General features: G+C 47.2%; 5 protein-coding genes across 5 annotated transcripts; 3 read left to right on the top strand and 2 right to left on the bottom strand.

Moving 5' to 3' along the window:
- Positions 1-5,059: 5,059 nt before the first annotated feature.
- On the top strand, positions 5,060-9,017 carry GGS22DRAFT_89805 (uncharacterized protein). The gene is made up of 2 exons (XM_047968364.1): positions 5,060-5,343; positions 5,558-9,017. The coding sequence occupies exons 1-2, from the start codon at positions 5,326-5,328 to the stop codon at positions 8,879-8,881; spliced, it is 3,342 nt and encodes a 1,113-aa protein (XP_047821669.1). The 5' UTR covers positions 5,060-5,325; the 3' UTR covers positions 8,882-9,017.
- Positions 9,018-10,717: 1,700 nt separating this feature from the next.
- Positions 10,718-13,265, top strand: GGS22DRAFT_154425 (tubulin beta chain). Its single transcript, XM_047960034.1, has 6 exons — positions 10,718-11,012; positions 11,251-11,274; positions 11,345-11,412; positions 11,487-11,541; positions 11,609-12,399; positions 12,459-13,265. The coding sequence occupies exons 1-6, from the start codon at positions 11,001-11,003 to the stop codon at positions 12,850-12,852; spliced, it is 1,344 nt and encodes a 447-aa protein (XP_047821668.1). The 5' UTR covers positions 10,718-11,000; the 3' UTR covers positions 12,853-13,265.
- A 101-nt stretch (positions 13,266-13,366) lies between these two features.
- On the bottom strand, positions 13,367-16,900 carry GGS22DRAFT_197752 (nitrite reductase; the record flags this gene model as incomplete). Its single annotated transcript, XM_047966029.1, has 4 exons — positions 13,367-14,516; positions 14,584-16,577; positions 16,635-16,785; positions 16,836-16,900. The coding sequence occupies 4 exons, from the start codon at positions 16,898-16,900 to the stop codon at positions 13,367-13,369; spliced, it is 3,360 nt and encodes a 1,119-aa protein (XP_047821667.1).
- A 1,766-nt stretch (positions 16,901-18,666) lies between these two features.
- On the bottom strand, positions 18,667-19,304 carry GGS22DRAFT_185213 (Mss4-like protein; the record flags this gene model as incomplete). The annotated part of the gene is made up of 2 exons (XM_047964287.1): positions 18,667-19,080; positions 19,173-19,304. 2 exons carry the CDS (start codon positions 19,302-19,304, stop codon positions 18,667-18,669), a joined length of 546 nt encoding a protein of 181 aa, XP_047821666.1.
- A 3,909-nt stretch (positions 19,305-23,213) lies between these two features.
- GGS22DRAFT_89741 (kinase-like protein) lies at positions 23,214-25,640 on the top strand. The gene is made up of 7 exons (XM_047968363.1): positions 23,214-23,424; positions 23,546-23,668; positions 23,759-23,870; positions 23,933-24,137; positions 24,194-24,349; positions 24,416-24,867; positions 24,916-25,640. Exons 1-7 carry the CDS (start codon positions 23,382-23,384, stop codon positions 25,436-25,438), a joined length of 1,614 nt encoding a protein of 537 aa, XP_047821665.1. The 5' UTR covers positions 23,214-23,381; the 3' UTR covers positions 25,439-25,640.
- The last annotated feature ends 1,722 nt before the right edge of the window (positions 25,641-27,362 follow it).

Genomic DNA, 27,362 nt, shown 5'->3' with positions numbered 1-27,362 from the left:
ATCAAATAACACAACTGGCGAGTCTTAGCCAATGAATTCCACGTTAGTGAAGAAACAGTTCTCCAAGAAGCAAATTTTCATGCCAGGCTATAATCGTAATTATAAAACCCGAGGTCACAGCTCAGCAGAAAAGACTAGAGCTCGCAGCTTACTGCAGTCTAACCATACGATCAATATCGATGACAGCATGATCCTGTATGTATAGCACGGATTTTCGATCCGCATCCAGATAGTCGGGTTCAACACGAACGTCGCCGCAGCAGCGTCGGAGAAGGATTTAGTTTCACATCCGCTTCCTTTGCGAATGACGTGATTCCTTTAGAAGCTACCTACACATAAAAGAACTATAATATCTTCATTAATTGCCTCGGCCTGCGTACTATCCTTGGTATGCATTATCGAGATTATCGAGACATGTAGCTAGATATGTGTAGCTGCACCATAAGGTGTGTGCAGTACGCTGTATACAATAGGCAGGCTCTCGCTCGAGCGGAGCTAGACGACATAATTGACCCGAGAATCTGCAAAGGATATCCCAACCTGTACCGGCGTTAGCTCCTTTTTGTGGTTCGATGGAGGTGTCCGTGCCGTGAAAGGTGAGCTTCAAGTTTATGAGGTTTCGGCGCCAAAGCCGGATTTGGATCCAGGGGTCTCCTTTCTAATGCGTGCGGACTCTTGGAAAGACCGGCGCCCTACTAGTAAAAATGTCCTCGAGACGGTCTTGGAAAATAGCCGAAAAAGACCGCTAGCTAGCAATATATCGGCTATCGTGAACTATTAATTCTCCACAAGAATCGTCAGAAGTCTCGTTTCAAGTGCTTAGGTTGTCGGCGATAACAAAGGCCTAGAGCATCTTGTGCGGCGTGTCTTTTGCCATGCTATGCTCTATGAAGACGTCGGGTTTTGGTTGTGACGCCGTAACAGAAAAAGTGATCCTTGTTCATAGACGAATCATTGGACAGGAATCTCTTCTACTTGATCGCTAAAGTGATTGACTTACTAGGCGATCATCAAGATTTCAGCTGGTATTTTGAATCCTAGACCCTTCTGGTGACTAGACCGAGTTAATAGATCAGAGAAATCGTCGCATATTTGAAGACGGCGTCCTCGAAACGGTCCACATGATCCGGCATTGCGCAATCGTGAATCGGCAACCCCGGTTGAGGTTCAACTAACAATACTTGGCTCAGGCTGTCAGGTAATAATGTCTGGTACCGAGACTGCGAGATATCGACCCGAACCCGAAGCCTGGGGTTTGTGTCCTGAGCGAGTTTCACTCCTAAGCCACATCACATCGATGTCTCTTTAGCACATAATAGTACGACGCCTCATCGATCAATGGCATTGATGAAGATGAGGGGTAAGTCTGGGTACAGTAGCTATTTTAAGGAGGACTTTCAAAGTCCCCACGTCTCCAGCTTTTTTTTTTCATCGTCACACGGCACAGTGAAGTACCTACGATCTGGTGTCTACATTGATATTTACCTAGCTCCTACTTCCAAGTTACCTGCAACCTATGTGATACCTACCTAGTATCTACTCTACCCAACCACCTTACTTAAGTAGGTAATATACTTAGCGGATAGCACTCGTTATTACTTACTGATAGGTCATATAGCTCGCCGTGTATTGCTTCGTGGTTCGGAAGGTACCAGGCATAACAAAAAGGCGAGCTACATAGCGAGTAAATGTATATCGGGTATCAGATGTTTGCATCCGTTCCGCTGGCTTTGCCAATTCCATCGTTACTCCCGCAAAAAGCGCTCTTTCTCAAGCGAAGAGAGGGAGCTTTGCATTTTGTTTAGCTAGGTAGTTAATATTTAAGTAGTTGATAGATGGAAGAAAAGTGATAGATAATAAGTCGGCTGTGATTCGCAACGGAAGCCGATGCCGTCGGATCGTAACAACGACGACGGCAAGATGCCTCATCCTGACAAGCAGAGCCTTGTCTCGGTGTTTCGGTCTCTTATGATCAACGGGTCTTGCTTTGTACAATAAAAAAAAGCTGCGAGGTGTGCGCCGCAATTTAAGCAACACTCGTATCGTGTGCCGTCACCTAACAGCTCGCTAGAGCCTTAAGAAATGACCCCTCTAGTGTTGCCCAAGCAAGATTTCTGTGGGATGTGAGACGTACAGGAGAGACCGCTTCCACGTTTATTTCTATTTGCACGGACCCTGACGAACGTTTTCCGGGGAAAGGTAATCGGTAAACCGGAGAATAAAATCCATAAAGGTAGGCCGCCACAAGCTATGACTTACTAGACCGATGGAGAAGGATACACAAGCCACCGGCGGTCAAAACCCCAAGACTTACATACCATGTATGATATGTACCTAGTAATTGTGGGATAATAAGGTGTGTGGGAAGCGTTGCTAATGAGTGGTCGCACGATCTGCTTGTTCCCCATGGAGCACAGCTTGCTCATGTCGTGATTCGTGACAGCAGGAAGCGGTAGACGATAACCATTGGCTGGAATGATACATCGTAGTTGGTTACGGAGCTCCTCTAAGAAGGGGGACCACAAGCACTGACACTGATGAGGCAAGCATCAGCATGCAGGTTGCAAGTGCCAAGTGCGGTATTGGCAACAAATATCGCAATCAACGATATGCAACAGTGACATGTTTAGTCGATGAAGCCGTTTGCACGACTCGTGCCGTTCCTCCGGTTCTTTTTCTTTCCTTTTCCTTTTCCTTTAGAAAGGGGCTTTTTCTCTGTAAATTTAGCTGTTGTCAAATATATTGTAACTATATCCCTAAAATCCGAATGGGAAAAGAAACGTAAGGGAACTTGTAATAAAAACAAAGTATAGGATGGCAAGGCTGCCTACCTAACTTGACAACGAAGAATAAGCGCTTATGCAAATAATATCTTGGGGTATACATATAAGAGAAGCTGATATTTGCATTTCGCTCTTCCCGAGAGAAGGGAAACTCGAGGTTATTATCTCCGGAGAATATGTCAGGACAAGTTGTTCGCAAATATGTCTATGGACATCGCTGAAGTAAGGGAGTTTTGTTGATGAACCTTCTAAGCTCAATAACTGTCAGTAGTTCGAAGCATAGTCTCAAGTATTCAATTCTTGTAACGTGTAGAGATGATCTTGCTCTTATTAATATAAGTCAAGAAAAAAGATTGGAGACTGAGTCGACTCGCAGTAGTTTAGTCAACTAGCTGCGACTTCTAGCAACTAAGAAGCCTGAACCTGAACCGAGAATCTGGAACGGTCGAACCAAAGCACAAGAATGACATAATTAATGCAGCGTCATTTAAGGCTGGGTTGTGTCTTCGAATCGTGGAATCGTGGAATCTCAGAATCTTGGGATCTTGGAATGTCCAATCGAACCTCTCATTCTCCTTCATAATTCGACATAACCCCGAGATGCCCGCTGGTGTGAAGAATTAAATTAAAAAAGCATTCGACATCGAAGCTGATTAGAGGGGGGTTTCTCTAGGTTGTCTAGGACTGGCATCTCGTTTCGACCGTTTCGTCGCTCAGCACTTGACCTGGAAGCCTTTTTGGCCAATGACAAGTTAGGAAAGGTCTCGGATAATGAATGGCGCTAGTATGTCGCATCGGTCTATCCCATCCAGGAACTAATAATAATAATAATACATAAGAGCAACAATAATAATCATAATAATAATAACCTCATCATCAGCAGTACTTATGCGGACTGCGCGTCCGGAAAGTGGACAAGGCGAAATCCACTTCAAGGATCATGCATCCTGAAAAAGTGCATCACGATAAAAAAAAAATAGTTTCTTTTCTTCTGTAATGAATCTGAGTACCGTACCTTGATATAAAAAAAACATTGAAGGAAATATGGAGAATTAAGTTAAGCATAAACATTAAACTTCAGTCACCTTACGTAAGTTCACGTACATCTTTGAATCGATCTTGAAGAACATCAAATCGTTGTGTAATTCTTTCCTTACCATGAATGTACCTGGGTACTTAGGCTTCTCAGCAACAGGGCGTCCTGAGATGATCGAAACTGCTAAATACCAATACATATGAAGCGCTGCATCAGAATGGAAGTATGACCTTGTTCTTGTTCTAGCCTCGAATCCTTAATATCATATTTCCAAGTTATGCACTGTAAGCCGGGCAGCGTACTGTACTGTACTGTACATGTAGGGAACCCGCATTGCATTGCAGGACAGGCAATTACAAGCCTTGACCTTGGCACACGGTCTTTCTCTCTCCTATCTTTAGGCGTGTCACACGATTTAAACACTGTATTGTACTGTACCGTACAGTACAGTCCTGGAAGGCATTGTATGATTTGTATGCATGTATGGGAAACCACATGGTGCGCGTTCCTTCCAAGATAGCACCTCTCCAGGGCTACGATATACGCTGTAATAGCAGGGTACTTCGGTACCTATGTACTAGGTATGGTAACATGAGCCATTGAACCTAAAGTTTAACAATAAAAGTTGAGTCTAGGGGAATATAGGGACAATTATGTAAAAGGTACTATGTTACTTGGACCGTGGACTTTCCTTCATTTTACTGGGGAATCTGTGGCTTTAATCTTAGATCGTCGAGTGTACTTTGTAACCCGGACCGCTTGTAGTATCTAGCTCCGTACCCAGAGGTAAACATCCCAGGGCTCTTATTATTTTTTTCTATCATCAAAAGATTCCAATCCTCGTTCACCAATCTCTTTTTTTCCCTTTCTCACAGGCAAGATTCAGGTTTAGTTCCAGTCATAATTGGTCTTGCTATGCCTATATGTCGTATGTTACTATTTTCTTTCTGCGGCTTACCCTCCCCCAGATCTGAGAGATTTCCATTTCTTTTTTCTTACTCCTAACTCCCATGACAGGCCGCTTCTTCGTCTACTCGCATAGGGAGACGCTCTGTCAGGAGTCGTAGCAACGGGCAACAATAACGACGACTAAGGAAGCAATTATATCTCGAACTGCTTCGTCTTTGCCATTAGTACCTTTTCTAGGAAAGACAACTACTTTCTAGGACCTAATTGGATTCGCTATATTAATCCAATCGCACCTAGAACTGGTCGTGTTAATGCCCTGCTACCAGTAACAGTAAATATTGGACCATCCCGCATAATAGAACGAATCGTCGCGCCAGGCCACTGAACCTACGACCGCCGACCAACTACTTAGAACACCACACGCACACGGACCTGGATTTTAATAAAATTAGGTTTATTCACATCGTCAAACCCCTTGAATACGAAGCCTTCATGTCTCAATGAACAATGGTCACGAAAACTTTACAGAGAGTCGACTCTTTTTCCTCCCGCTCCTCTACAGAAGGCAGCTCTCTTTTCTCCTAACACCCGTTCAAGATGCAGACGGTTCCAAGTGTAAGTTGAACGCGTCCGCTTTGTGCAACTCATCAACCATATTCTATATTCCTAAAAAGAATTGGTTAACCATAGTTACTTTATTTAACATTTAACCACATGGCTTGAAGCTATATCCGGCCTCCAACTCCTTTTTGTCGTTCTACTAGCGTTCCCCTGATCTTCTAGGTTTTTGTGTGGCTTATACCTGTAACAATTGCTGACTTCCAATTAGCTTATTGGAGCTGGTACTGCGGTCGCCGCGGCGGCAACGGGGCTAGTCTTTGGTGAATTACCAGATGGACAACCCACACTGCATCCAGACTCTAGCAAGAGAAAGTCAATAATATCTGATAGAGATTTTCTCAGTGTATTTTCATCTCGACCTGGAACAACGAACTCCACCGCTACTGCTCCTCCGAAGAACGACTTCGTCCAAGACTCGAACCAACAATCCTCTTCATCTAATGCGACAACCCGACCACGAATTCCTCGACGATCTTCCCATATTCATATAACACCACCGAAATCATCGGGAGCGCGACACTCGGCTGCTAAGCAAGGGGAATTCTCACCGGCTACACCCATTGCCGAAGACGCGCGTGATTCCCTTTCTTCGAGTAGTTCTTGGATACGCAGATTATCTATACGACCGTTATCCCAGCACGAGAGTATAAGGTCAAGTGTGGGTCCAGACTCGCCTTCCATCACCTTTTCCCACGGATCCGCTGCGCCAATCCTCTCGCCTGGAGGGCATCCACCTGCACAACTACCTCCAAATAAATTGGTGAAACGCGCATCCGCTGCCAACGGAAGCAACGCAGGCCCTATAGTTCGACGAGGTTCAAAAGCCCAGATGACATTACGCAGACCAGCTACGAGCCATCAGCGATCCGCTACATTGAATCAGCAGATTAATCCCGAAGAGTTACCAACTTTGACCAAGGTCTCGTTCGATCGACAAAGTCGGCCTCGAGCGCAGACTTTAGCCAGTCCGACCGAGTCGGTTTTTCCTGCTCCTGGCAGGAAATCGTCGCCCTGGAAGTCGTTTTGGCATTCCCGTTTATCTCGAAGCACGGTTAAATCCTCACCGCTGAGGAGTAATGACACAACTGCCCTACCTGGTGTTAAGCGAATCTGTGTAGAGCAGCCAGGCCGCCGAAGAGCTTTCTTGGTGGCACCGAGCCTTCTTATGGGTACCTCTATCTTAGAGGTGCCGGATGATATCTCACATGAACAAGAGAGCCAGTCTAACACTGAAACTAGTCCTCAGACTTCAGAGAAGTCCTCGGTATCTCCTGAAGCTACTCCTTCTAAGCAACCACGACGCTCTATCTCGATGCACTTCAGCTCGCCCTCGAGCTGGGTATCAAAAACTGGCAGTCTTCGACGTCGCAAGCGTGGTGAGACGATGGGCGGATCTAAGAGACATGTATCGGCACCGGCCACGACGGGTACCGAATCAATACCAGCTGATGCAGCCGATCGCGAGGAAACCTCGAAAGATACTAGAGAATTAGATGCTACTGAGGCGGAGTCGAATGCTTTAGTCCGACTTCCCACTCGCACACGAAATTCGTCCTCTCCCTTACCGCCCATTTCAAGGCTCTCCAGTTTTCATATCGATCTAAACAAGATCGGGACATTATCAACGGGATATTATGCCCCGTCTGAGATATCCACAACTAATTCTATAGCGGGCCCAAGAGTAGTATCTAATACGTCACAAGCCCGAACGCTCGATCGTACTTCGACAACTGCTAGCTCAGAGTATCACCGCGGATTTACATCTGGTGAAGATGATGACACTGACTTCAAGACGGATACTCCATTTGATTCGATACGAACGGCTGCATCGGGACGTAGAAGGACTCTTGACAGTCCCTTAGAATCGATGTTCGACGAATCTCCTCCGAGTACTGCGGGCAATAATAGCAAACCGAAGCGCCTATCAATCCAGGAAATTCTGGGACCATCTTTCAATGATGGAAACAAGATTATGGAGGAGGATGAAAATTTAGCCACCCCTATTCGAGGAGCGTATGCAGTAGCGGGGGCACGATTCCGTACGGCGGATATCGGAGATGAGGATGGTTTTGATTCTAACCCAGCTTCTCCTAATTTTACTACTCAAAGAGATGTGACTCGGTTTTCGTTTGACGATGACGACGACGATCTCGATTGGGATAACGAAGAAGAGAATGGGATATGTAATCATCTGTCCCCTCCTAGCTCCATGAACTCGCGAAAGGGTAGCCCAAATTCTCGAACGGCACTCGGGTATAGCAATGGCAATGCGAAGGTCAACATGCGAGTTAACGCGCGTACTGATCCTGCTAGGGAACGACCCCGAAGTACCGTTTTTGACTGGACAGAATCTGTTGCCCATGAGAAGCATGATCTAAATGGTAGCTACACACGTCCCAAGACGGTCCATGGGAAGCAAGAAATGGATGTTAGGGGCGGGCGCTCTGCGAGTCGTAAAGGTCCTATACCTGCCCACGTTAGAAGTCAGAGTGTCCCTGTCGTTCCTGACCAATCTGAGACTACTGCGCCTACTCCGAAATTTGGAACGTGGGGGCTTGGTCAGAAGAATGCAAGTGAGGATTGGGATGATGACTTCGAATTTGAGGAAGAGGAGAGTTTTGGGCTAGTCTCTGGAGATCATGAAGAACCCCGGTTTTCGATGGTTGTCCCTGCATCAATTCAGGCCACTCAGCCTACGATTCGAGCACACTCCGGACAGATTCGGGAGCTGTCACTTTTAGTTAATGATCTAAAGCGGTTATGTCGACTCGGTCGTGAGATGGACATGCTCAGTGGATCTGCGAAACTTTGGCGGGAAGCTGAGGGCATCATTGCACTGGCCTCACCTGATGACGATCCTACGGAGTCTGTCAACTCGAGGCACAATTCGCAGACCGATCTCGTTGACGAGCGATTCATCGACCAGGGGTTTAACGGAGCTAATCTTGACGATCATGGATCTCCTAAGGTGACTGGAAACCAACGAAATGCTGTCGTCCGGGATCGTCCTGCGGGTCGACGCCGGTCTGTCTTCGCTCCTGATGATGACATCTTCGGCACGTGGGATCACACGGATGAAGAGCAGCTCCCTGATCCTCCAAAGACCCCAGAGAACCGGGCTGGAAAACCTGAATTCGGTTCAACTAGCGTTGCTAGATCTGTCATGGAAGCTATGCATCCACGTCAGGTTAAGCTTAACGTCCCCTACGAGGATAATGAGCCGCCTGGAAAGCTCAATTTTGACACGAACAGCCTGAAGGAGCTGGTCAAGAGAGCCAGCGACTTGAGAGACGGCCTATCAGACCTCGTTCGCAAAGCGGACCACCTCACACAGAGCCCAGTGCGAACTCCGAAACACACGAGGGCTGACGGTAGTCCTGCATTCACACGAGTATTTGACGAACCGACGACAAGCCCTACAAGGCGACTACCTAATAGCCACAGTAACACCTCTGTTATCAGCAACGGCTCTGTTGGCGCGTCTCCATCTAATGGTATTAGTCAGCGTATGCAGATGATGACTGTTAGCTGAAGATCACGCATCCCATATTTACAAACCCCCTTCACCTCACATCGAATCAAGGCCTAATTGCGGTGGGAGCTATGTATATGTACAAACGTTTGTTTAATCAGCATAGCGCAGGGTCGGTTTTTAGTTTTTCTTTTATTCCAGGACTCGCATACGAAGGGACACTTACTCTTACGTCTAATTACATTGAGGAAACGCCGAAGGAAACATCTGCCAGGCTGATATTAATTGTCGACCCGAGCACAAACCTAATACGATATTTCTCCAGTACCATGCTACCATCGGCAATATCTGGATACACCGCGATGCGGATTATTTGCAGGATCATTAATGTTGACCGATACTCTTCTACTACGACTCCGAACACCCTGGCGTACGAACGTCCACGGATGATGATACACTACCCCTATAGAATCAAGGAGTATTACGAATACGAATAACGAATTTTGCATGCCTGGTCCATGCCCGCACGACCCCATAGTCCTATCGATTCCAGAGCAAGAAATGGATCCGAAGGGTTCTTAATTTTTACACATAGATGGGGATCACGAGTGGAGGCATCAGACCCAAGGACGCCAACGCGAGCCCTCGACGGGATTTGACAAAGTTGCCTCCATCTCGCTTCATGCATAGCCTCTCCCCAGGCGAATGAAAAGAAAGGGATACGGAAAATCCGAAACCTAAAATCCCAATGATATATGCATTCTCGTTTGTCTAGCCACGTCTTGACCTTACGAATATTCACCGCTGTACATCAGCTTATTGTAACGAATCGTTTCCCGCTTAGTTTCAGGTCAGAAATAAAAAAACGAATCGAGTTATTTTCATTTCCCCGTATTTCTCAAAAGGCATGGCATTGGAACGGAACGGAACGGTTTATGGCGAAGTCATGGGGCATAAGGCGTGCATTGTGTACAGGTAGACAAGTCGGCTTTGGTTTAAGGCAGGCTGGTTAGGCAAAAAGCAATAGAAAATGAGAAAACCAGGCGATCTAACCGGTCGACCTTGTCAGAATGATTCCTAAACGCTTTTTTATCTCTGCTATCGTGACAAGCTTTTGTATGTTCCTACACCTTACACCGCTGATTTCTGTATGCTGGGTAAGTTAAGATGATGCTGTCGCCACAAGATGAGTTCCATTGTAGGAATTGTGTAGTTGAGATTCAGTCATATCCTATGCGTACCGAGGTACATTGGTAAGCATCGTATGTCTTCTAGGAGGCCGAAATTAAGCTTTAGCTCTGGCTTTGTCTGTAGCCTTGAGGCGCATTTTCACGAATCACGATAGTGATTATCCTCCCCTATCAGCCAATAGATTAAAGGGGTACTTCGACAATAGGCGGTCAACCGTTACTGTTTTCATTTCCATTAGTTACCAACGCTTGTTAGCCAATGCAATCTATCTGCCTATGCAATTCCGACCACCATTACCTCGGAATAGTCATACTTGTTGTGCAGAACTCATAGGCAGCAGAATAATAAATTGGTTGTATCGATGAAATGCATTATGTACCTACCTACATACAGCTATATGAATTACTAAGGTGCTGTTTATTTGATGCGTCACGATATTTGAAGTATGTATGTAGGTAAATAGGTACAAAGTACATAGATCAACGTTTATTAAGAGAGACGGTTGCCAAGCACCCGCGGTTTTGGTAGACAATACTTTTCAAATTACCAAATTACAGGTAATTAGACTAAATCTCAAGTATCTTGTACCTATCCACCTGTATGCCGATAATGAGGCCCGTGCGTTAGGTTTGCTCCCCTGTTCCCCTGGCAGGTTGGTAGGCAGGTGCAGCTGGTGCTGTAGGTAAAGTGGCAGCTGTGTGGTGGGAAAAGGGAAAAAGAGGGGATCCCCTGTTAACGAATTGGAGCGACCCTTTCCTAATTGGAAATCTCCAGGCAAAAAAAAGCTGGCCTTCACCTTTCTCCCGCCCAAAATTCACACCAGGCACAACACAACCTTTCCTCAAACAACACACACCGCTCCTCTTCCCTTTATTTCTTCTCAGCTTCTACCAACTTTACCATCTTCAAGAACGCATCTCTTTTTCTTCACTTCTCTTGCTAGCTTCCCTCAGTCGTGTCCGATTCATAGTAATCCTCCACCATCAAAATGCGTGAGATCGTAAGTATTTACCTTATCTGATGTTTACTGCTGACCCAATCCTGCCACCAAAATGCCCCCTGAACGCGTCCAAACCTCCAAACCCCCTTGATTTCCTGCCCCTCACGCACAGAAAAACACCACTACATCGCATTCTTTTCTGTGTCACATCAGAATCAATCAACGCATCAGCTTGGGCAACAAATCAAACAGCAATTATATTGGATCAGATAGCTAACCGTACTTTTCATCTAAACAGGTTCACCTCCAGACCGGCCAGTGCGTAAGTACTATAGCTACAACCACCGACGAAGAATCGCGACGGAATATAGCGGGGCTCACGAATATTATAGGGTAACCAAATCGGTGCTGCTTTCTGGCAAACCATCTCTGGCGAGCACGGCCTTGACAGCAATGGAGTGTAAGTATTTAAACTGTCGATCATCAATCGTCAATTCATGATGCCAAGAAAAGCAACTAACGACCAATAAACAGCTACAATGGAACTTCAGAGCTCCAGCTCGAACGCATGAGCGTTTACTTCAACGAGGTACGCAACCAGGGGAAACACCTTACCTCTCTATAGGTGTAGTTACTAATCACCCCAACATGCACAGGCATCTGGTAACAAGTATGTTCCCCGAGCCGTCCTCGTCGATCTCGAACCGGGTACCATGGACGCCGTCCGTGCCGGACCTTTCGGACAACTTTTCCGACCTGACAACTTCGTTTTCGGCCAGTCTGGTGCCGGAAACAACTGGGCGAAGGGTCATTACACTGAGGGTGCCGAGCTTGTCGACAACGTTCTGGATGTCGTTCGCCGTGAAGCTGAGGGCTGCGACTGCCTCCAGGGTTTCCAGATCACCCACTCTCTCGGTGGTGGTACCGGTGCCGGTATGGGTACTCTGCTGATCTCCAAGATCCGCGAGGAGTTCCCTGACCGCATGATGGCCACCTTCTCCGTCGTTCCCTCCCCTAAGGTTTCCGACACCGTCGTCGAGCCTTACAACGCCACTCTCTCAGTTCACCAGCTGGTTGAGAACTCCGATGAGACCTTCTGTATCGACAACGAAGCTCTTTACGACATTTGCATGCGTACCCTTAAGCTGTCCAACCCCTCATACGGCGACTTGAACCACCTCGTTTCCGCTGTCATGTCCGGTGTCACTACTTGCTTGCGTTTCCCCGGTCAGCTAAACTCTGACCTTCGCAAGCTTGCCGTGAACATGGTTCCCTTCCCTCGTCTCCACTTCTTCATGGTCGGATTCGCTCCCCTGACCAGCCGTGGCGCGTACTCTTTCCGTGCTGTTACCGTTCCCGAGTTGACTCAGCAAATGTTCGACCCCAAGAACATGATGGCCGCTTCCGATTTCCGCAACGGTCGCTACCTGACGTGCTCTGCCATCTTGTAAGATTACACCTTCCTACTGATTCTTGACAGGCGTTGTACTAATTCGAATATTCTAGCCGTGGTAAGATCTCCATGAAGGAGGTTGAGGACCAGATGCGCAATGTCCAGAACAAGAACTCGTCCTATTTCGTCGAGTGGATCCCCAACAACGTGCAAACCGCTCTTTGCTCCATCCCGCCCCGCGGCCTCAAGATGTCGTCTACCTTCGTCGGTAACTCGACCGCTATCCAGGAGCTCTTCAAGCGTGTCGGCGAGCAGTTCACTGCTATGTTCCGACGCAAGGCTTTCTTGCATTGGTACACTGGTGAGGGTATGGACGAGATGGAGTTTACTGAGGCCGAGTCCAATATGAACGACTTGGTCAGCGAATACCAGCAGTACCAGGATGCTGGCGTGGATGAGGAGGAAGAGGAGTACGAGGAGGAGGTGCCCGTTGAGGGCGACGAGTAAGCTAATTGCGTCTAATACCCATTTCCATAAACGGCACCATACAATTTGTTGGCACGGCACGGATGGGATGAGTAGGGCATGTCACGTTTTTGGTGGTTCTCGTCTCCTATACTATTCTCGCGCCCCCGTTTGTCACCTAAGACCTTCAATGGATATAAAGTAATGAAATTGATCCTTCATGGTCAATTGAACGGTCTTTGGGGCTTGTTAGATATACCTCTTCGGTGTTCGTCTGGAGAAAAAAAGAAGGAAATTCATTCCTAGTAGTGACAAGAACAAGAATTAATTGTCTTGTTCCAATTACGTGACGACTTCACCCTGTTCTTATGTAATGTCTAGGCTTTGTAATACATTTTTAGTTCGATTATTCGACGAGCACGTAGTTGAACTCTTTGTCCGTAATGCGTGATTTGTGTATTTGTCCTGGGGTGTTGTACGTCCCGGGATTATGGTATATATAACGAGAAAAGAGAAATTGTAGACATTGCTTTGCTTCATAGTCACATCCATCGTCCTACCAATCCACCGCGACACCACCACCACAACCGCCACCCCCTCCTCCAACAGCCTTCCTCCCGCCCCCATCCCCCTCAACCTTCCCGCCCCTCCCTTCATCAGCCCTCTTCCCCCTCCGCCCCTTAAACCCGATCTTCCGATCCAGCTCCTCAAACTCGCCGCCGGGCGTATCACTCTTTCGCACCATCCATTTACTCGTCCCTAACGCGGCGTCTAGCTCCTCGATTGGCGGAAGCTTGAGGTACACCATTCCGTCAGAGCGTTCCTCAGCGGCGAAGGTGGCGATGGAGAGGTCGGCGTCGTTGCGGCAGGTGCCGTTGTCTAGGTCGAAGTTGCGTTTATGGTAGGGGCAGGATATCCATGGGGTTGTGGGGTTACCGCAGGGTTCCTTTTTCGCTGCTGTAGGGGAGGATGGTTCGGAGGGTGTAGGAGAGGAAGAAGGGGAAGCGGGAGGTGATGGCGGTGCGGCTACGTCTTGGCCGATGAGTCCGTCAGAGAGCGCGAAGGACCGCTTGTGCGGACACATCTGCTGCGTGGCGTAGTACCTCCCGCGAACGCGCCATAGAGCGAGCTGTGTGTCGCCTCTTTTGATGTTCGCGCTGACGCCGTTGGGTGTTGCGTCCGCGCCTGCGAAATAACTCGCCTCGATCACCGGCTGCCATGATGTGCTACTCCAGCGGTCCTTCAATCCCTTGAAGTCCTCGTCTGCGGCGAGTCGGGGCCAATCTACGGGCCGTGATTGCCCTCGGTCGTCTTGCGTTTCGACGGTCTCGAGTGTGTCGCGCGTGTTGGCAAATTGTGCGAATTTGCCTGCAATCAATGGGTCCCGCACCGCTTCGGCCCATTCGTCGAAGAAGGAGTCGACGAGCTGCTGCATTTGAGATTCTAGCGAGGCGCAGATCCCTAGCTTATCTTCGAGGATCACAGATTGTAGGTACTTTAGGCCGCCGGGAAGGTTCTCGAGCCATCGCGCCGTCCGCTGCAGCTTGTCGGCTGTGCGGATGTAGAACATTAGATACCGGTCTAGGATCGGTACGACTTCCGAGGGTGGCACGTCTTTAGCGAGAAGCTCGGAGTGCCGCGGGTTGGCACCGCCGTTGCCGGCGACGAAGATGTTGAAGCCTTTCTCGGTCGCGATGAGTCCAAAGCTTTAGGTTTGTCAGAATATCTTGTGATATGATGATTAAGATAATGAAGGAGAGGGAAGATGCTTACTCTTTATTCCGAGCCTCAGCACACTCGCGGACGCAACCGCTGACGCCGCCTTTTATCTTATGCGGACTGCGTATGCTCTTATATCGCTCTTCTATGCGTACAGCCATGCCCACGCTGTCCCCGACACCGAATCGACACCAGGTCGTACCGACACAACTCTTAACGGTCCGCAACGACTTGGCATAAGCGTGTCCGCTCTCCATACCGCCCTCGATCAGCCTCGCCCAGATATCGAGCAGGTCCTGCTTCTTGGCGCCGAACATATCGATGCGCTGGCCACCGGTGATCTTAGTATAGAGGTTATACTTCTTCGCGACCTCGCCGATGACGATCAGCTTGTCCGGCGTGATCTCTCCGGCGGAGACGCGGGGGACGACCGAGAAGGTGCCGTTCCGCTGGATATTACCCAAGAACCGGTCGTTCGTATCCTGCAGCCCGTGCGTCGTCTTGCTCATGACGTGCTTATTCCACAGCGACGCAAATATGCTAGCCACGGCTGGCTTACAGGCCTCACACCCATCCGAGTCCGGGTCGTTGCCCGCTTCCCGCATGACTTCGGTTAGGGTTTTTAGTTGCTTCACGCTTACGATGTTGAATAGGTCGGCGCGGGAATAGCTAAAGTGGGCACATAGGTAATTCGTCACTTCGGCGCCCATGTCAGCCATGGTCTTGCTGAAGATGCTGGTGACGAGCGGTATGCAACCACCGCAACCGGTACCGGCTTTGGTACACGCCTTGACGTCTCCTAACGTCTTACATGTGCCGTCCTTGACGACGTTGACTACATCACCCTTCGTGACGTTGTGGCAGGAACAGATTTGTGTATCGTCGTCGAGATCATCAGCTCCGTCGTCACCCTCTTTCTTTGCACCGAGGATAAGTTGTGCTGGGGGAATGTCTAGTTCTTTTTGGTTCTTGACCATGGGAACTAGTTTTATGTAATCGCTGGTATCTCCGATCATCATACCTCCGAGGAGGTATTTACCGTCGGTTGTGAATAAATATTTCTTATATACTTGAGCGAAGGGGTCCTTATACGTAAGAGCTTTAACCAGAGGAGAGGGAGACCCTTTGGTGGTGCTCTGATCTTCCGTCTTCTTTCTCGCCGCCTTTGCTGGTAAGAAACTGGGGCCATCTCTGTCGGCGAAGAAATCCCCGAAACTCGCGACATCGACACCGAGAAGCTTGAGTTTTGTGCTTAGGTCGGGTCGTTTGAAGATTCTTGGTACATGGATCTTGGCTTGTGTGAGATTGAAGGAGAGAACGTCGGCCATCTCAACGCCGGGTGCGATGAGACCAAAAGTCTGGTTCTTCCAACTTGCACACTCGCCGATCGCATATATATCCGGGACGTTCGTACTTAAGTCGTCGTTGACGAGGATACCACCGCCCCTGTCAGCGCACTTAATGCCGGCACTTCTCGCCAGGCTATCCCTCGGTTGTACGCCGATAGCAAAGCAGACAGTGGAGCAGTCCATCTGCTCACCGTCCTCGAATATGACACCTGTTACGTTGTTTCCCTGGTCGGTTTTTATCTCTCTCACCCTCTTACTTAGCAGGATCTCAAGTCCTAGATCTGTAACCTTTTCAACAACTAGATTACCAGCGTCGGCGTCCAGCTGTCGGCTTAAAACCCATTTGTTTCTCTCGATAAGTTTCACCTTATCGTAACAGTTCAGGTCCATCATGGCATTCGCAGCTTCAAGGCCCAGTAGCCCTCCACCGACGACGGCGCCGACCGTTCCCTTATGCGATCCTCCGAATGTGATGAGATTCTGTAAGTCCTCAATAGTCCGGTAGACGAAGACCCCATTGGCATCATGACCGGGAGTATGCCGTGGAAGAATCGCATCGGAGCCGGTTGCCAGAACAAGAATATCGTAGGAAACCACGTCGCCATTAGCACAAACTACAGTCTTATTTGTAGAGTCGATGGCAGTAACCAAAGTGTTTACGTGATAGCTCAGTTTGTTGTCCGGGGCGTGCTGTGTATACTACGCGTCGGGTAAGTAATTTGTCTCAATATCGAACCCGCCTTAAACCCGACGTACCCATTCTTTCGGATTAAGATACAAGTTCTCAACCTTTCGGTGGCTGAAGAAACTTGTAAGACCAACTCGATTGTATGCGAGGTGGGGCTCTTCGCCAATAACAACGATATTATATTCATGAGTTCTAGCATCGAGCTTCAAAAGCTTTTCTCTAGGGGGTGGTTAATAAATTGGCATAACAGTAGGTCAGTATTTGCTCACATGAAGGCAATGCCGACCATTCCTAGGCCGACAACAACCAACTTGGTTTTCTTGTCAAGAGCCATTTTGAAGTAAGTTAGGGGCACAGATCCCACGATCTACGTCACAACTTGACCCCAGATCTTACGTGCTGTGCTACTAGAGCGTTCACAGGATGATTCGCCTATGAAGGGAAAGCACTCGTCAAGAATAAGATGGATACATGAAGCACGAGATAATTGAGATAGCGAAGAAAGTAAACATGGCTTCACGAAGAGGGAAAGAAAAAAAGTAAAGACGACAGATGAGCTAACATCGAAATAGAAGTTGGAGTTACCTACATGTCCAATGACAGATACGTGCATCTCCGGCATCAAGTTGCTCTAGACTGTTCAGAGTAACCTACTAGGTACCAATAGATTAACCATGATGATGCTGACCAAAGCCAAGATATCCATGGTTCTCATTGGGTATACAGGCACGAAAGACGTCGAGATAGTCTAGATAAAGGTCGGGTTAACCAACAATCTGGCCAGGTAGCTAGGTCCATCCACGAATCCGAGAACTCGGCCCGTAGTTTATACTGTAGTGCATCTTAATAGGTATTTCCACGGCTAGACCAGGGTCACGGGTATATCATTCTGTATTGAATGGTTGAATTTAGTAAATACTGTTTCGTACAAGATAAAAGATGGAGTTGTTAAACATTAAACTTGGCTTCGGGTGATACCCAGGGACCTAAAGGGGAGATTTCGATAAGGTAACGTCTCTGACCAATTAGAGTTTCCCTAAATTGTTAGTGAAACCAAGGGCCGCGGAGAAAGATGGCAGGCGTTACTAAGAGGTAATTCGTGCTACCTAATAGCTTCTAAATATTTATTAATGCTGCTACCCGTTTCCAAAGAATTTTACATCTCCGGTCATATTTACATTCGTCTTTCATACTAATCACCTTTCTGTCCACCTGGACAGTTTCTCTTTCTGTTTCTTTCTCGCGAGTTATTTATTGACGGATATCCACCAACCCACGGACGATGTTCGGCATTCGTTTATATTTATGTTTCTCCTCGGAAGCAGTGAACTCACTTATAATGCGCAATATTTGTCTTGGTGCTCGTCTTTATAGACAAGTACAATCGGATTAAACGCCATTAGACGCTTCGAGTAAGCGTGGAACCCGTCAGGTTTTGACTGGAAGAGGGCGTTAGGGGAAATTTAACCAACCTCTTAAACATCCTGTTACACAAGAAAGCCACGATCTCCGAGTTCCACCACGGTGAATTTTCGCCACGATGGCTGCAGGCTCTTAGTGCCTTACATATCTAAGTACAGGTAGATCATCTTATGATCTTTCATCGGGTTGTCGCTGCGGCTATCCGGTATATCCATTACTGTGTGGATCTCCACGGGACGTACTTGAGCTGAAATACAGGCTTTTCTTTTCTTTTCTATGACCCGTTCCCAACGCCTCTCGCCATCTCATCAGCAGTTCGCCACATTCAAAAAGCCTATGCGTCTGATGATAATCACGAGTTTTGGCGGGTAAGCACTTGGGGAAGCGGATAGGTTCCTATAACATTTTCATTTTCATTTTCTTGTTATAGGTCTCTCCTCCTAATTTGCCATCCCCCTTTTTTATTGGAAATAAGGAAACTTATATACCTACCTAGTACCTACCTACCTATGTACCGCCCAGTCTTATACTCCTGTGGCTTACAACCACAATCCTGTACCGACTAACCCGATTATGAACTCGTGACCACGCCTCAGCCCGGGATGAGAGCTGTCAGGTAGATCCCACCATCTCGGGGTAAAATGCGCACCGAGATCCGAACCCCAACATCTGCGCCTCTCACAACCTAGCTTCTCCCCCAAACTTCATCATCCCTACCGCCTTCTCCTTGCTCTTAACCTCGCCAAGCCAGTTCGCGCGCTCCTCGATGTACTGCTCGACGCGCGGCTTTAGGACCGTCTCGTGCAGGCGGAAATCATCCACGGTGCCGACACGTAGGATGCTCAAGTGAGGCCACTGCGCGCCAATGCGGTACATCAGCGTGCCGCACTCGCCGCAGAAGTGATTCGTCATGTGGTGGCCCGAGGCGATTGTCTTGTTCTGTGAGAACGTCTTGAGGAGCTCTTGCCCGCGTACGTGGCGGAGGTGTGTGTTCGCGACAATGAAGTTGGTCGCGAACATCGAGGCCGTGATCTTGTGGCAGTCGGTGCAGTTGCAGACGAATGTCTCCACTAACCCCGGCTTTTGGAGCGGCTGATAATGGTTAGCAGGGTGTGTAGAATGAGCATGGGGGTTGGCGAGATAGGGGCGGATGAGCGAGATAGGGGCGAGGTGAGTGAACTTACGAAGACTAGCTGGACAGCACCGCAGAAGCATGTCGCTGTTGCTTCGGTCTCCGTAGACCAGCCATCGCTAGCACCACTAGCGAGGGGGAAGTACTGCTTCGACTTGTCGGCGGCGGTGGTGGTGGTGGCCATGGCTGTAAAGCTCTGATCTTATATAACACGGAAGAGGTGAGTGTGTTTGAGTCTATTAACGATGTGTTATAGAATGCGATGAAGATGAGATTTATGTCCTTTGATGGCGGTCGAGTTTCTAGCTTATATAGATAATTTCAAGCTATATAACAAAGCTACATACCTACCCATGAAAGAAGAGTTTCCATCCTATCCCCGTACGAATCCTGCGAACCTATCCCCTATTTTCTTCTTTCGGGATTTGGTTTACTGATACTATTATTCAGCATGAATTCGGATTTAACACTCGCTCGCATGTTATTATGACGCGAAGTTTATAGAAGCATGCGGGTTTGAGGCTATCTAGGGTTCGAAATGGACACGATCTGCAGGACCGATTACCTAGATGGGAATATGGTAGAGCATAACTTGCAGCTCTTATAAGTCGCATCCATGGATATTAAGAGCAGCTTTGTATATACGTAGGCAGGCTACGGACCTTAAAGCTATTAAAAAAGACCTGCATATGTATAATCAATGATAAAAGTTACGTCTGGTAGTATGGAAGGTATGGGATGCAGAACGGATAGACCCGCGACCCCGGATTTCCCCTTCCGGGTAATGGTGCTGGTGTTGCTGCAGGATGACTAAGGACAGAGTTTGCACATCTGCATCTTGGCCTCAGATCTGGGTCCCGGCAATTGTAATAGAACTTTATTGTTATTCTTTCGCCTTTCTAGAACGATGTTACGTCATACACATACATGTAAATTTATTAACACGGCGAGGTTATGCCGTCTATCCCACTACGTCACCAAGACATAAGAATATCACAATCCGATTCTTTCGACTTTCTTAATAGTCATTGATATTACATCACAACTGAATAATTCAATGATATCCCTATATCTCGCCTATTAGATACTTAAAGTATTGTTAAGTTATATATAATTAAACATGTGAATCTCAAAATATAGTTATATCACTTCATAGAGGAACTTTTGTATAAGTCCGTGAATAACCGACCCGATACTTATATCGTTCATCTCCGACTTACCCATTGGATAGCAACTCTGTATAGATACGGGTAAGTATGAATCTCTCGATAAAATTCTTCTAATAGCGTGATTAGGATATACCTAATACCTAAATATTTAATATACTAGTGAGTATGTCGTGCTAGACTCCACGACTAGTCCACCCTAGCGCTGTCGATGTTCATCTCACATCATTAGCTTGCGGGTGTCAATTACGGCCCCCTTTCCTTTATTGCTCTGGACCGAGGGCCATGCCGAGGTCTGCTTGGCTAATGGTATAATACGATCGCGATAGCTTCATTCGAAAAAAGTAATAGTAGTAGAGGGCTGGAAATTTAGGTATCTTGGTGAGAATTTGGTTGAGGATCGAATACCATCCAAATACTTGGCCTCTTGGCTTCTTGACACACAGACACAGGAAGTATGGTCTAACAGTTCATCCTTCGATCGGTTAAGCATACTCCCTTACGTCTCGGTTCCGGCCATATCGCAAATTTGCACCCATTCGGACAAGCCCGCGGTGCCATACGAGAACCATTGGGAGAAGAGACCGGTCCGTTACTAGTGGTTGAGCCATGACCTCGATTGCTTGTCCTGCTCGAGCTTCTGGGTTCCATAATACCTGAGGAGCTGAATCAGAAATCGCTTTAAATTGTTAAGTCTCGTACGGTAGCTGTTGGTGAGAATGGCTAGTCGGCTACATGGTATCTGTTTGACCTTGGGAACAAATCATAAAGCTCGTATGGGGTACATTAACTGGTCGTAGCTGTCCTAGCTCCAACTAGGCCAGAGCTTGAACCTAGCTACGTGCGTAGAACCCCCCCACGATAGATAGAGACCAGTGTTTACTGGAACATAGATCGGAGGCGCCGTGCTACTTCCATGGTTGTCGACGTGCAGGTTATTTCCAGTAACCACCCCATGCGAGGGAACGAAAAAGGTCGGGGATATGTATATTCTTAGACTTTTCATCTGACGTATGTGTATATTCTTTTTCCTATACTTAGATATCAGGCTCGGTATAGATTAAGTATCGGTGGGTGGCATGGAAAATGCGAACTTGGTAATTAGAATATAAAATCTGAATCAGGGGAAGATGATGACAACATCTTATAGGATCGCTGTCTCTGACCTCTCAGTCGGCAGTACGGCATGACCGAGAATAAGAGTGACAACGCGGACGAGTTATACGTGGCGGCCAACACTTAACGGCGTTCCCCGCTGCTTCACCGGCGCAGGCTGACGGGTCGCCGTATGTGATACAGTAACATATTCTAGAAAAGCGACTTCATGCAGCCCATTGGTCAACAATCGGAGAACCATGCCATACCCCAAATCTGCAGGGCTGGGCTAAAATTAACAGACCCGATTTCACTTGACAGGAGACTCTTTCATTAATATTACTTAGGAAGTATTCTGTATGTCGGGTAGAGATGTCGAACATTAGGGCCGATCGAAGCTGGCCAATTCAACAAAGACATTGAATGGCTCGGTGACGGCTAGACTTGGAATGCTTGGAATGCCTTTAGAAGCTTTAGAGAAGGCGGGATAATTGCGGAATTGTTTAAAAAGTTCCTGGCTAAGTGACACGTTAAAAGAAAGGAATATTCCCAATTGGGTAGAGGTAAGCTCTGAATTGACAAAGGGAATGCGGAATGCATTGCTAGACCACCAGACTAAGGTACTAAGGACAAAGCAAGCTATTGCGGCGATGTAAAACAATGGGTTAATATCCAACACACGCCCAGGCTTTGATAACATCGTATAGATTCATAGAGAGAGGTTGGCGATGGTAGACTTCCATGTACCTAGTAGATGTAGATGATATTTCGTTACTTAAGGCACGTTAAGGTAGGATGGCAGATGGTTGGGATGGATAAGGGGGCATAGAATAGCGTGGTAGCGTGGCAAGCAAGGAAGGCAACAAGCCACAAAGCGTGGAAATGTATGGGCTGAAACACGGATCGATACTAGAACTTTACTTAGTCGGGTTAGACTTGACGCATGTTCGTACTATATTACACACTAATAGGCTCTATATCTTAGGGTATCTTGGGTATCTTAGGTATCTCAGGTATCTTAGTGGACCGAATGGCGAAGATGGAGTAGGGGAGGAAACATTGAAGCCACAGACGGTCAGCTCACACGCGGCAACTGCTAGGTACTTACTTCTTAACTGCTTAACTGCACATGGGAACTCCGCAGCTGAGCGGCGACGATCCTTCATGTTATCTCGAATCCCTACATCTGATAGGTCCATACAAACTCAAGTCCACCTTACGCTACGCTAAGCTGGCTTAAGTACCTTTTTACAGGTCTAGTGCTTGTATAGGATACCTGTAATCTCCCCATTATCTCCCTGCTAAACCTCGCAACACGGCACGGTGTAGTACCTGTGCTATACTTTTTTACCTAGACCGACCTAGGTACTCTCGCCCGTGCTAGAGTTTGGTGTCCAGTGTCCAGTGCTGTTGCGATCGTTGCAATTGGGCGGTTGCAGGCAGGTGGTACCTACGTTAGGTACCTACATCAATACCTGCAGTCCTGCACAATTACCTAGACCATTCTGAACTCTCAACTCAAGTCAACTAACTCTCTCTTCTCTACTCTAAACTTACTCATTCTCTCTTATCCCTTCTCCTCGCCTCTTGAGATGATAGATTTTACATACGGGCATACATATACATATCGAACCACCAGCCTCCGGTTGAGGTTCTTGAATTAATTTTCCTTAACTTCCATCTCTTACCAACCCATGGTAGTAATAACTTGCATTACCTAAGTCGATCATCAGGCTGAGAATAGTACCTAGTCTACAACACGCAGCAGCGTACCCTGGGACATCTCAGAGTGGAAGTGGATAGTGGATCATTTCTGACCTCCTGACATCCCCAAAATCCTCCCTATCATCATTTTTATCTTTTTGCGCTTAATAACTATTCTATCTTTTCTTGGTCTCTTCCAATCACTCAATCGTTATATCGTCATTTGTTCAGCGTCTTCACGCTGCTGAACACCACTTAGAAATTGCCGAAACTGGATCGCCATACTTCTATTCCCAATGGGCAACAGCCAAGGCAAGCCCGTTGACCTCAACGGCGAAGGTACGTTTCTCTTAAATTCTTTACAAGGAGGCTGGAAACCCACGCGATGTCTCGGAACTGCTGTTCTTACCGCCAACAACTTTCATCCGCTAACGAATTGTCTTTCTCTGTTGCTTCGCAGTAAACCTAAACCATTTTCGATTATTACGAGTCGTCGGTCGAGGTGCTTTCGGAAAAGTACGAATAGTCGAGAGGAAAGACACGAACTTGTCGTTTGCCTTGAAATACATTCGAAAAGATGAGGGTATGTCAATTCCCCAAATGAATAATAAATACAATTAGGTATATTGTTATATGAGAATTTTGGGATATTGACTTTATTCCGTCTTAACAGTCGTACGGTCCGAAAGTGTTCGAAATATTATACGAGAACGACGCATGCTTGAACATGTGAACCATCCGTTTATCTGTAACTTGCGATATAGCTTCCAAGATATCGAGTATATGTATGCATCAATCACCAGTGGCGGCACCAAAGCGAGCTATCTAATACGACTTACACTAATAGGTACCTTGTGGTCGATTTAATGAGCGGAGGCGATCTACGTTTCCACATTTCGAGGAAGACCTTCACCGAAGACGCTGTACGGTTCTGGATTGCTGAATTGGGTTGTGCCCTCAGATACGTGCATGGGCAAGGTATAATACATCGAGACGTCAAACCGGACAACGTGTTGCTAGATGCTGATGGTCATGTCCATTTGACCGATTTCGTAAGGCGCCGAACGTTCCATTTATCATTCTATATGCTAACCTTCTTGTCATCTAGAACGTTGCGTCTGACGTGGTGCCTGGGAAGCTTCTCACTAGTAAATCGGGAACTCTTGCCTATCTTGCCCCCGAAGTCTATGCAGGCAAGGGCTACGATGTGAGAGCTGATTGGTGGTCCTTGGGCGTGCTATTCTATGAATGCATATACAATAAGGTAACGGAATAGCCCATTGCCGATATGAAATCTACCCGTCAGCATATGTGCTTACCAACATGACAGCGGCCTTTTGAAGGCAATTCGGAATCCACCCTGACAAACGTCATTCTCGCTGCCAATCCGAAATTTCCTGTCACCCAACCACCGGTGTCGTTGCCGTGTCTATATGCTATCGGTTCTGCCTTGAACCCGAATACTGATAAGAGGCTTGGTAGCACTTGGGAAAGCTTCACAGACGAACCTTTCTTCCAGGCCATTGACTTCCCCGCATTGGAACGAAAGGAATTAGAACCTATTTTTGTTCCATCGGCAGACAAGACCAATTTCGACGCCACCTACGATCTCGAAGAACTGTTGCTAGAGGAGGCACCGCTGGAGGCTAGGGCGCGGAGACAGAAGCCTAGGGAGAAGCTAAAGGATGATGCCACAGAAAAAGAGATTCGAGAAGAGGAATTATATCGTACCATCGAACGAGATTTCCAACCGTTTGATTATACCGTAGCAGCATACAAGAAGTAAGCTTCCGGACAATTTGACCTTTGCATATACTAACCTCAGAATAGGATTACGGGAATGAAAGAAGGTTCAGGTGAACATGATTCAGCGCCCGGTCCATCTCACGAAGAGCCCCAGGCTATCAGCACCAACGAGGCCAAACCGGCCCCAATCAACAATGGGGTTGCACAGGCACAGCATCACTCTTCGCCCACACAGGACGGCTCGCATGCGAATAGAAACTTTTCGAACAACAGCCGTGTACCTAAGGCCCCGTCACGAGCACCACCACCGCCGCTACCTTCGTACCACCGCGCATATACTAAGAGCATATCGAGTACATCAGGCATACAAGTCAAGTCCCCGACCGGTGGAATCTCGGTAACACTTGAAGATACGGGAAGCTGGTCAGATTTAGCGCGAAGGGATGCTACATTGCCGACCGATGCTAGCACTGTAAATGACGATAAGGCTTCTAGTGGAGGTGGCGGTGTCTTCGGCATTTTTGGCAGAAAGAAAAGGGGCCATAGTCCGAAGCCAAAAGAGAGGGGTGTGCTCGGCAAAGAAGGAGCACGACAGGTTGTCGGTTGATTTTCCCGGCCACAGGCATAATTATTATTTCAGCTTTTTGGGCATTGGGAATCGGTTAACGAGGATTTCGTGGATTTATCCGCATATTATACCCTCATCCATCACAGAGAAATCCCCTATAACATTCACGAGTCAAAACTAAACTCTGGTGGCTTCGAAGCCAGTTCGAATCTCCATTACTGGAAGATTGAATTTGACTCATCGATCTGGCGGATTGCAATTTTTTATCAGTTTCAAACGAATACGGACATCCGATATCACGAGTGACGAACCAGGCCGTTATTCCTCTCATTGAAACTAACAACGGTGTTAGCTTATAGCAAGTTGATACCACCAACTCGTCTCCCCTTCAACCCCCTTATCGTCACCATCGGCCCTTAACGAAATACTAAGAGCCATCTCATTACTTGTATATTCTAGTGTGCAAGTTCCTATCATCGGGTTCAAGTTCGGGTTCCGGACAACCCGGCCCGTGATAGGGATTGACATCCGGCACGATACTGCTTCGAAGCTCCTCTAATGCTGCTTCGGAGCAAGGGTTAATTGGCAATTTTTGGACCATATACGGCTTACGGTACCCGCTGTTAATACCAATTCGCGGGGCAGGCAATATGAGACGGGAGACGGGACCATGTTGGGTAGCAGAGGGTGCATAGACACTGTTACTACAGTCGGCATGTTTTATAGTGAAAGAATGGGCTGGTCCATGCCAGCACGCTCTGTACGGTACGGTAGAGAGATCATGCAATATACATACACTACTTTCCATCATGAATAATAAGTGACGGTTTCGATTTCTATTCCAGTTGATATATCATGAGATCAGGGGAGCTCGCCTGGTATTGGCGATATAAACGAACAAGGCCATATAATAAAGTGGTTTGTACCTCGGAATTGTACTATGTCATGATATTATTCCGTGAAGTAAAACCGAGTTATAGTCCTATGTGGTTGTTACTTAGGGCGTATCCTTCTTGGCGCGTAAACAAGACAAGACTCCTTTGTCTAAGAATTTAGTTCTTACGCGGCTATCTCTACAATACTCATATTTCCAAACCGAATTTTATATCCGGAACATCCGTATATTTGGAGAAGCCCTTCCAACCAAGCCGACTTCTTGGAACTCGCTAATTCGCATTATGACTTCGGTATGCTGAGATAGCGTAGCCCCTTTTTCTCATTTAGAAGGTGCGTTAAATAGGGGATATATTTACCAATGTATTGCCACTTGCATTAAATACCTATCCAGTATCTGCCAATGAACCGAGAGAATTCATACACTTATCTGAATGAGGGCATATTGAACAGTTGCAGATTACGTGGACCCTTGCCGTCGAATTGAACACGGAAGCAAGGAGACGGATGAAGTGAATACCTCGGACCCGAGACATGTCGGGAAACTGGTGCTTTTGGTTTCCCGTGGGACTATTGCGAGATATCACATTCCTATCGTTTTCAGCTGGGGGGGTTTTATGTGTGTTGGTCTGGAGAAATCATGCTAAGGCCTTTTCAGCTTGGGATATGCCATTAATTACCTCATCTCAAGTACCTAGCTAGGTAGGTACTTAGCGGTTATCGAAGCAGCCATGTAAGATTCACTCTTCCTGTTATGGGTAGGCTATCTACAGTGTGAGATCGAGGTCCAAACTAACAACACAAGCCTTCCATGGTGGTAAAAGCCTCAATACTCGAGCTGATTACCTAAGGTTCTCCTTATAATGATACCTATATAAACCCCAGGTAGGTATATTCCTTATGCTTCCATCCCTTTTCGATATAAATCTTACAGATACTACAACTGTCATAATATTCACTTCCCCGTATCCCAACCACCACCAGCGGCTGGGTATGATTGTGTGATGTAAAGAGATGAGTACCTACACTCATACAAATTCACCATCAAACCAAGACGACGAAACTTTTA

This window comes from Annulohypoxylon maeteangense, assembly GCF_022496945.1.
Source record: "Annulohypoxylon maeteangense strain CBS 123835 unplaced genomic scaffold GGS22scaffold_3, whole genome shotgun sequence".
Taxonomy (NCBI): domain Eukaryota; kingdom Fungi; phylum Ascomycota; class Sordariomycetes; order Xylariales; family Hypoxylaceae; genus Annulohypoxylon; species Annulohypoxylon maeteangense.
The sequence above is the reverse complement of the archived record's forward strand: the minus strand, read 5'-3'. Positions and strand labels throughout refer to the sequence as shown.

Coding starts and splice junctions, on each gene's coding strand:
- GGS22DRAFT_154425 (XM_047960034.1), top strand. Junction 11,413..11,486: donor GGCCTTGACAGCAATGGAGT/GTAAGTATTTAA, acceptor ACCAATAAACAG/CTACAATGGAACTTCAGAGC. Junction 11,542..11,608: donor TGAGCGTTTACTTCAACGAG/GTACGCAACCAG, acceptor CAACATGCACAG/GCATCTGGTAACAAGTATGT.
- GGS22DRAFT_89741 (XM_047968363.1), top strand. CDS start 23,382: ATGGGCAACAGCCAAGGCAAGCCCGTTGACCTCAACGGCGAAG. Junction 23,669..23,758: donor ATACATTCGAAAAGATGAGG/GTATGTCAATTC, acceptor CCGTCTTAACAG/TCGTACGGTCCGAAAGTGTT. Junction 23,871..23,932: donor TTCCAAGATATCGAGTATAT/GTATGCATCAAT, acceptor TTACACTAATAG/GTACCTTGTGGTCGATTTAA.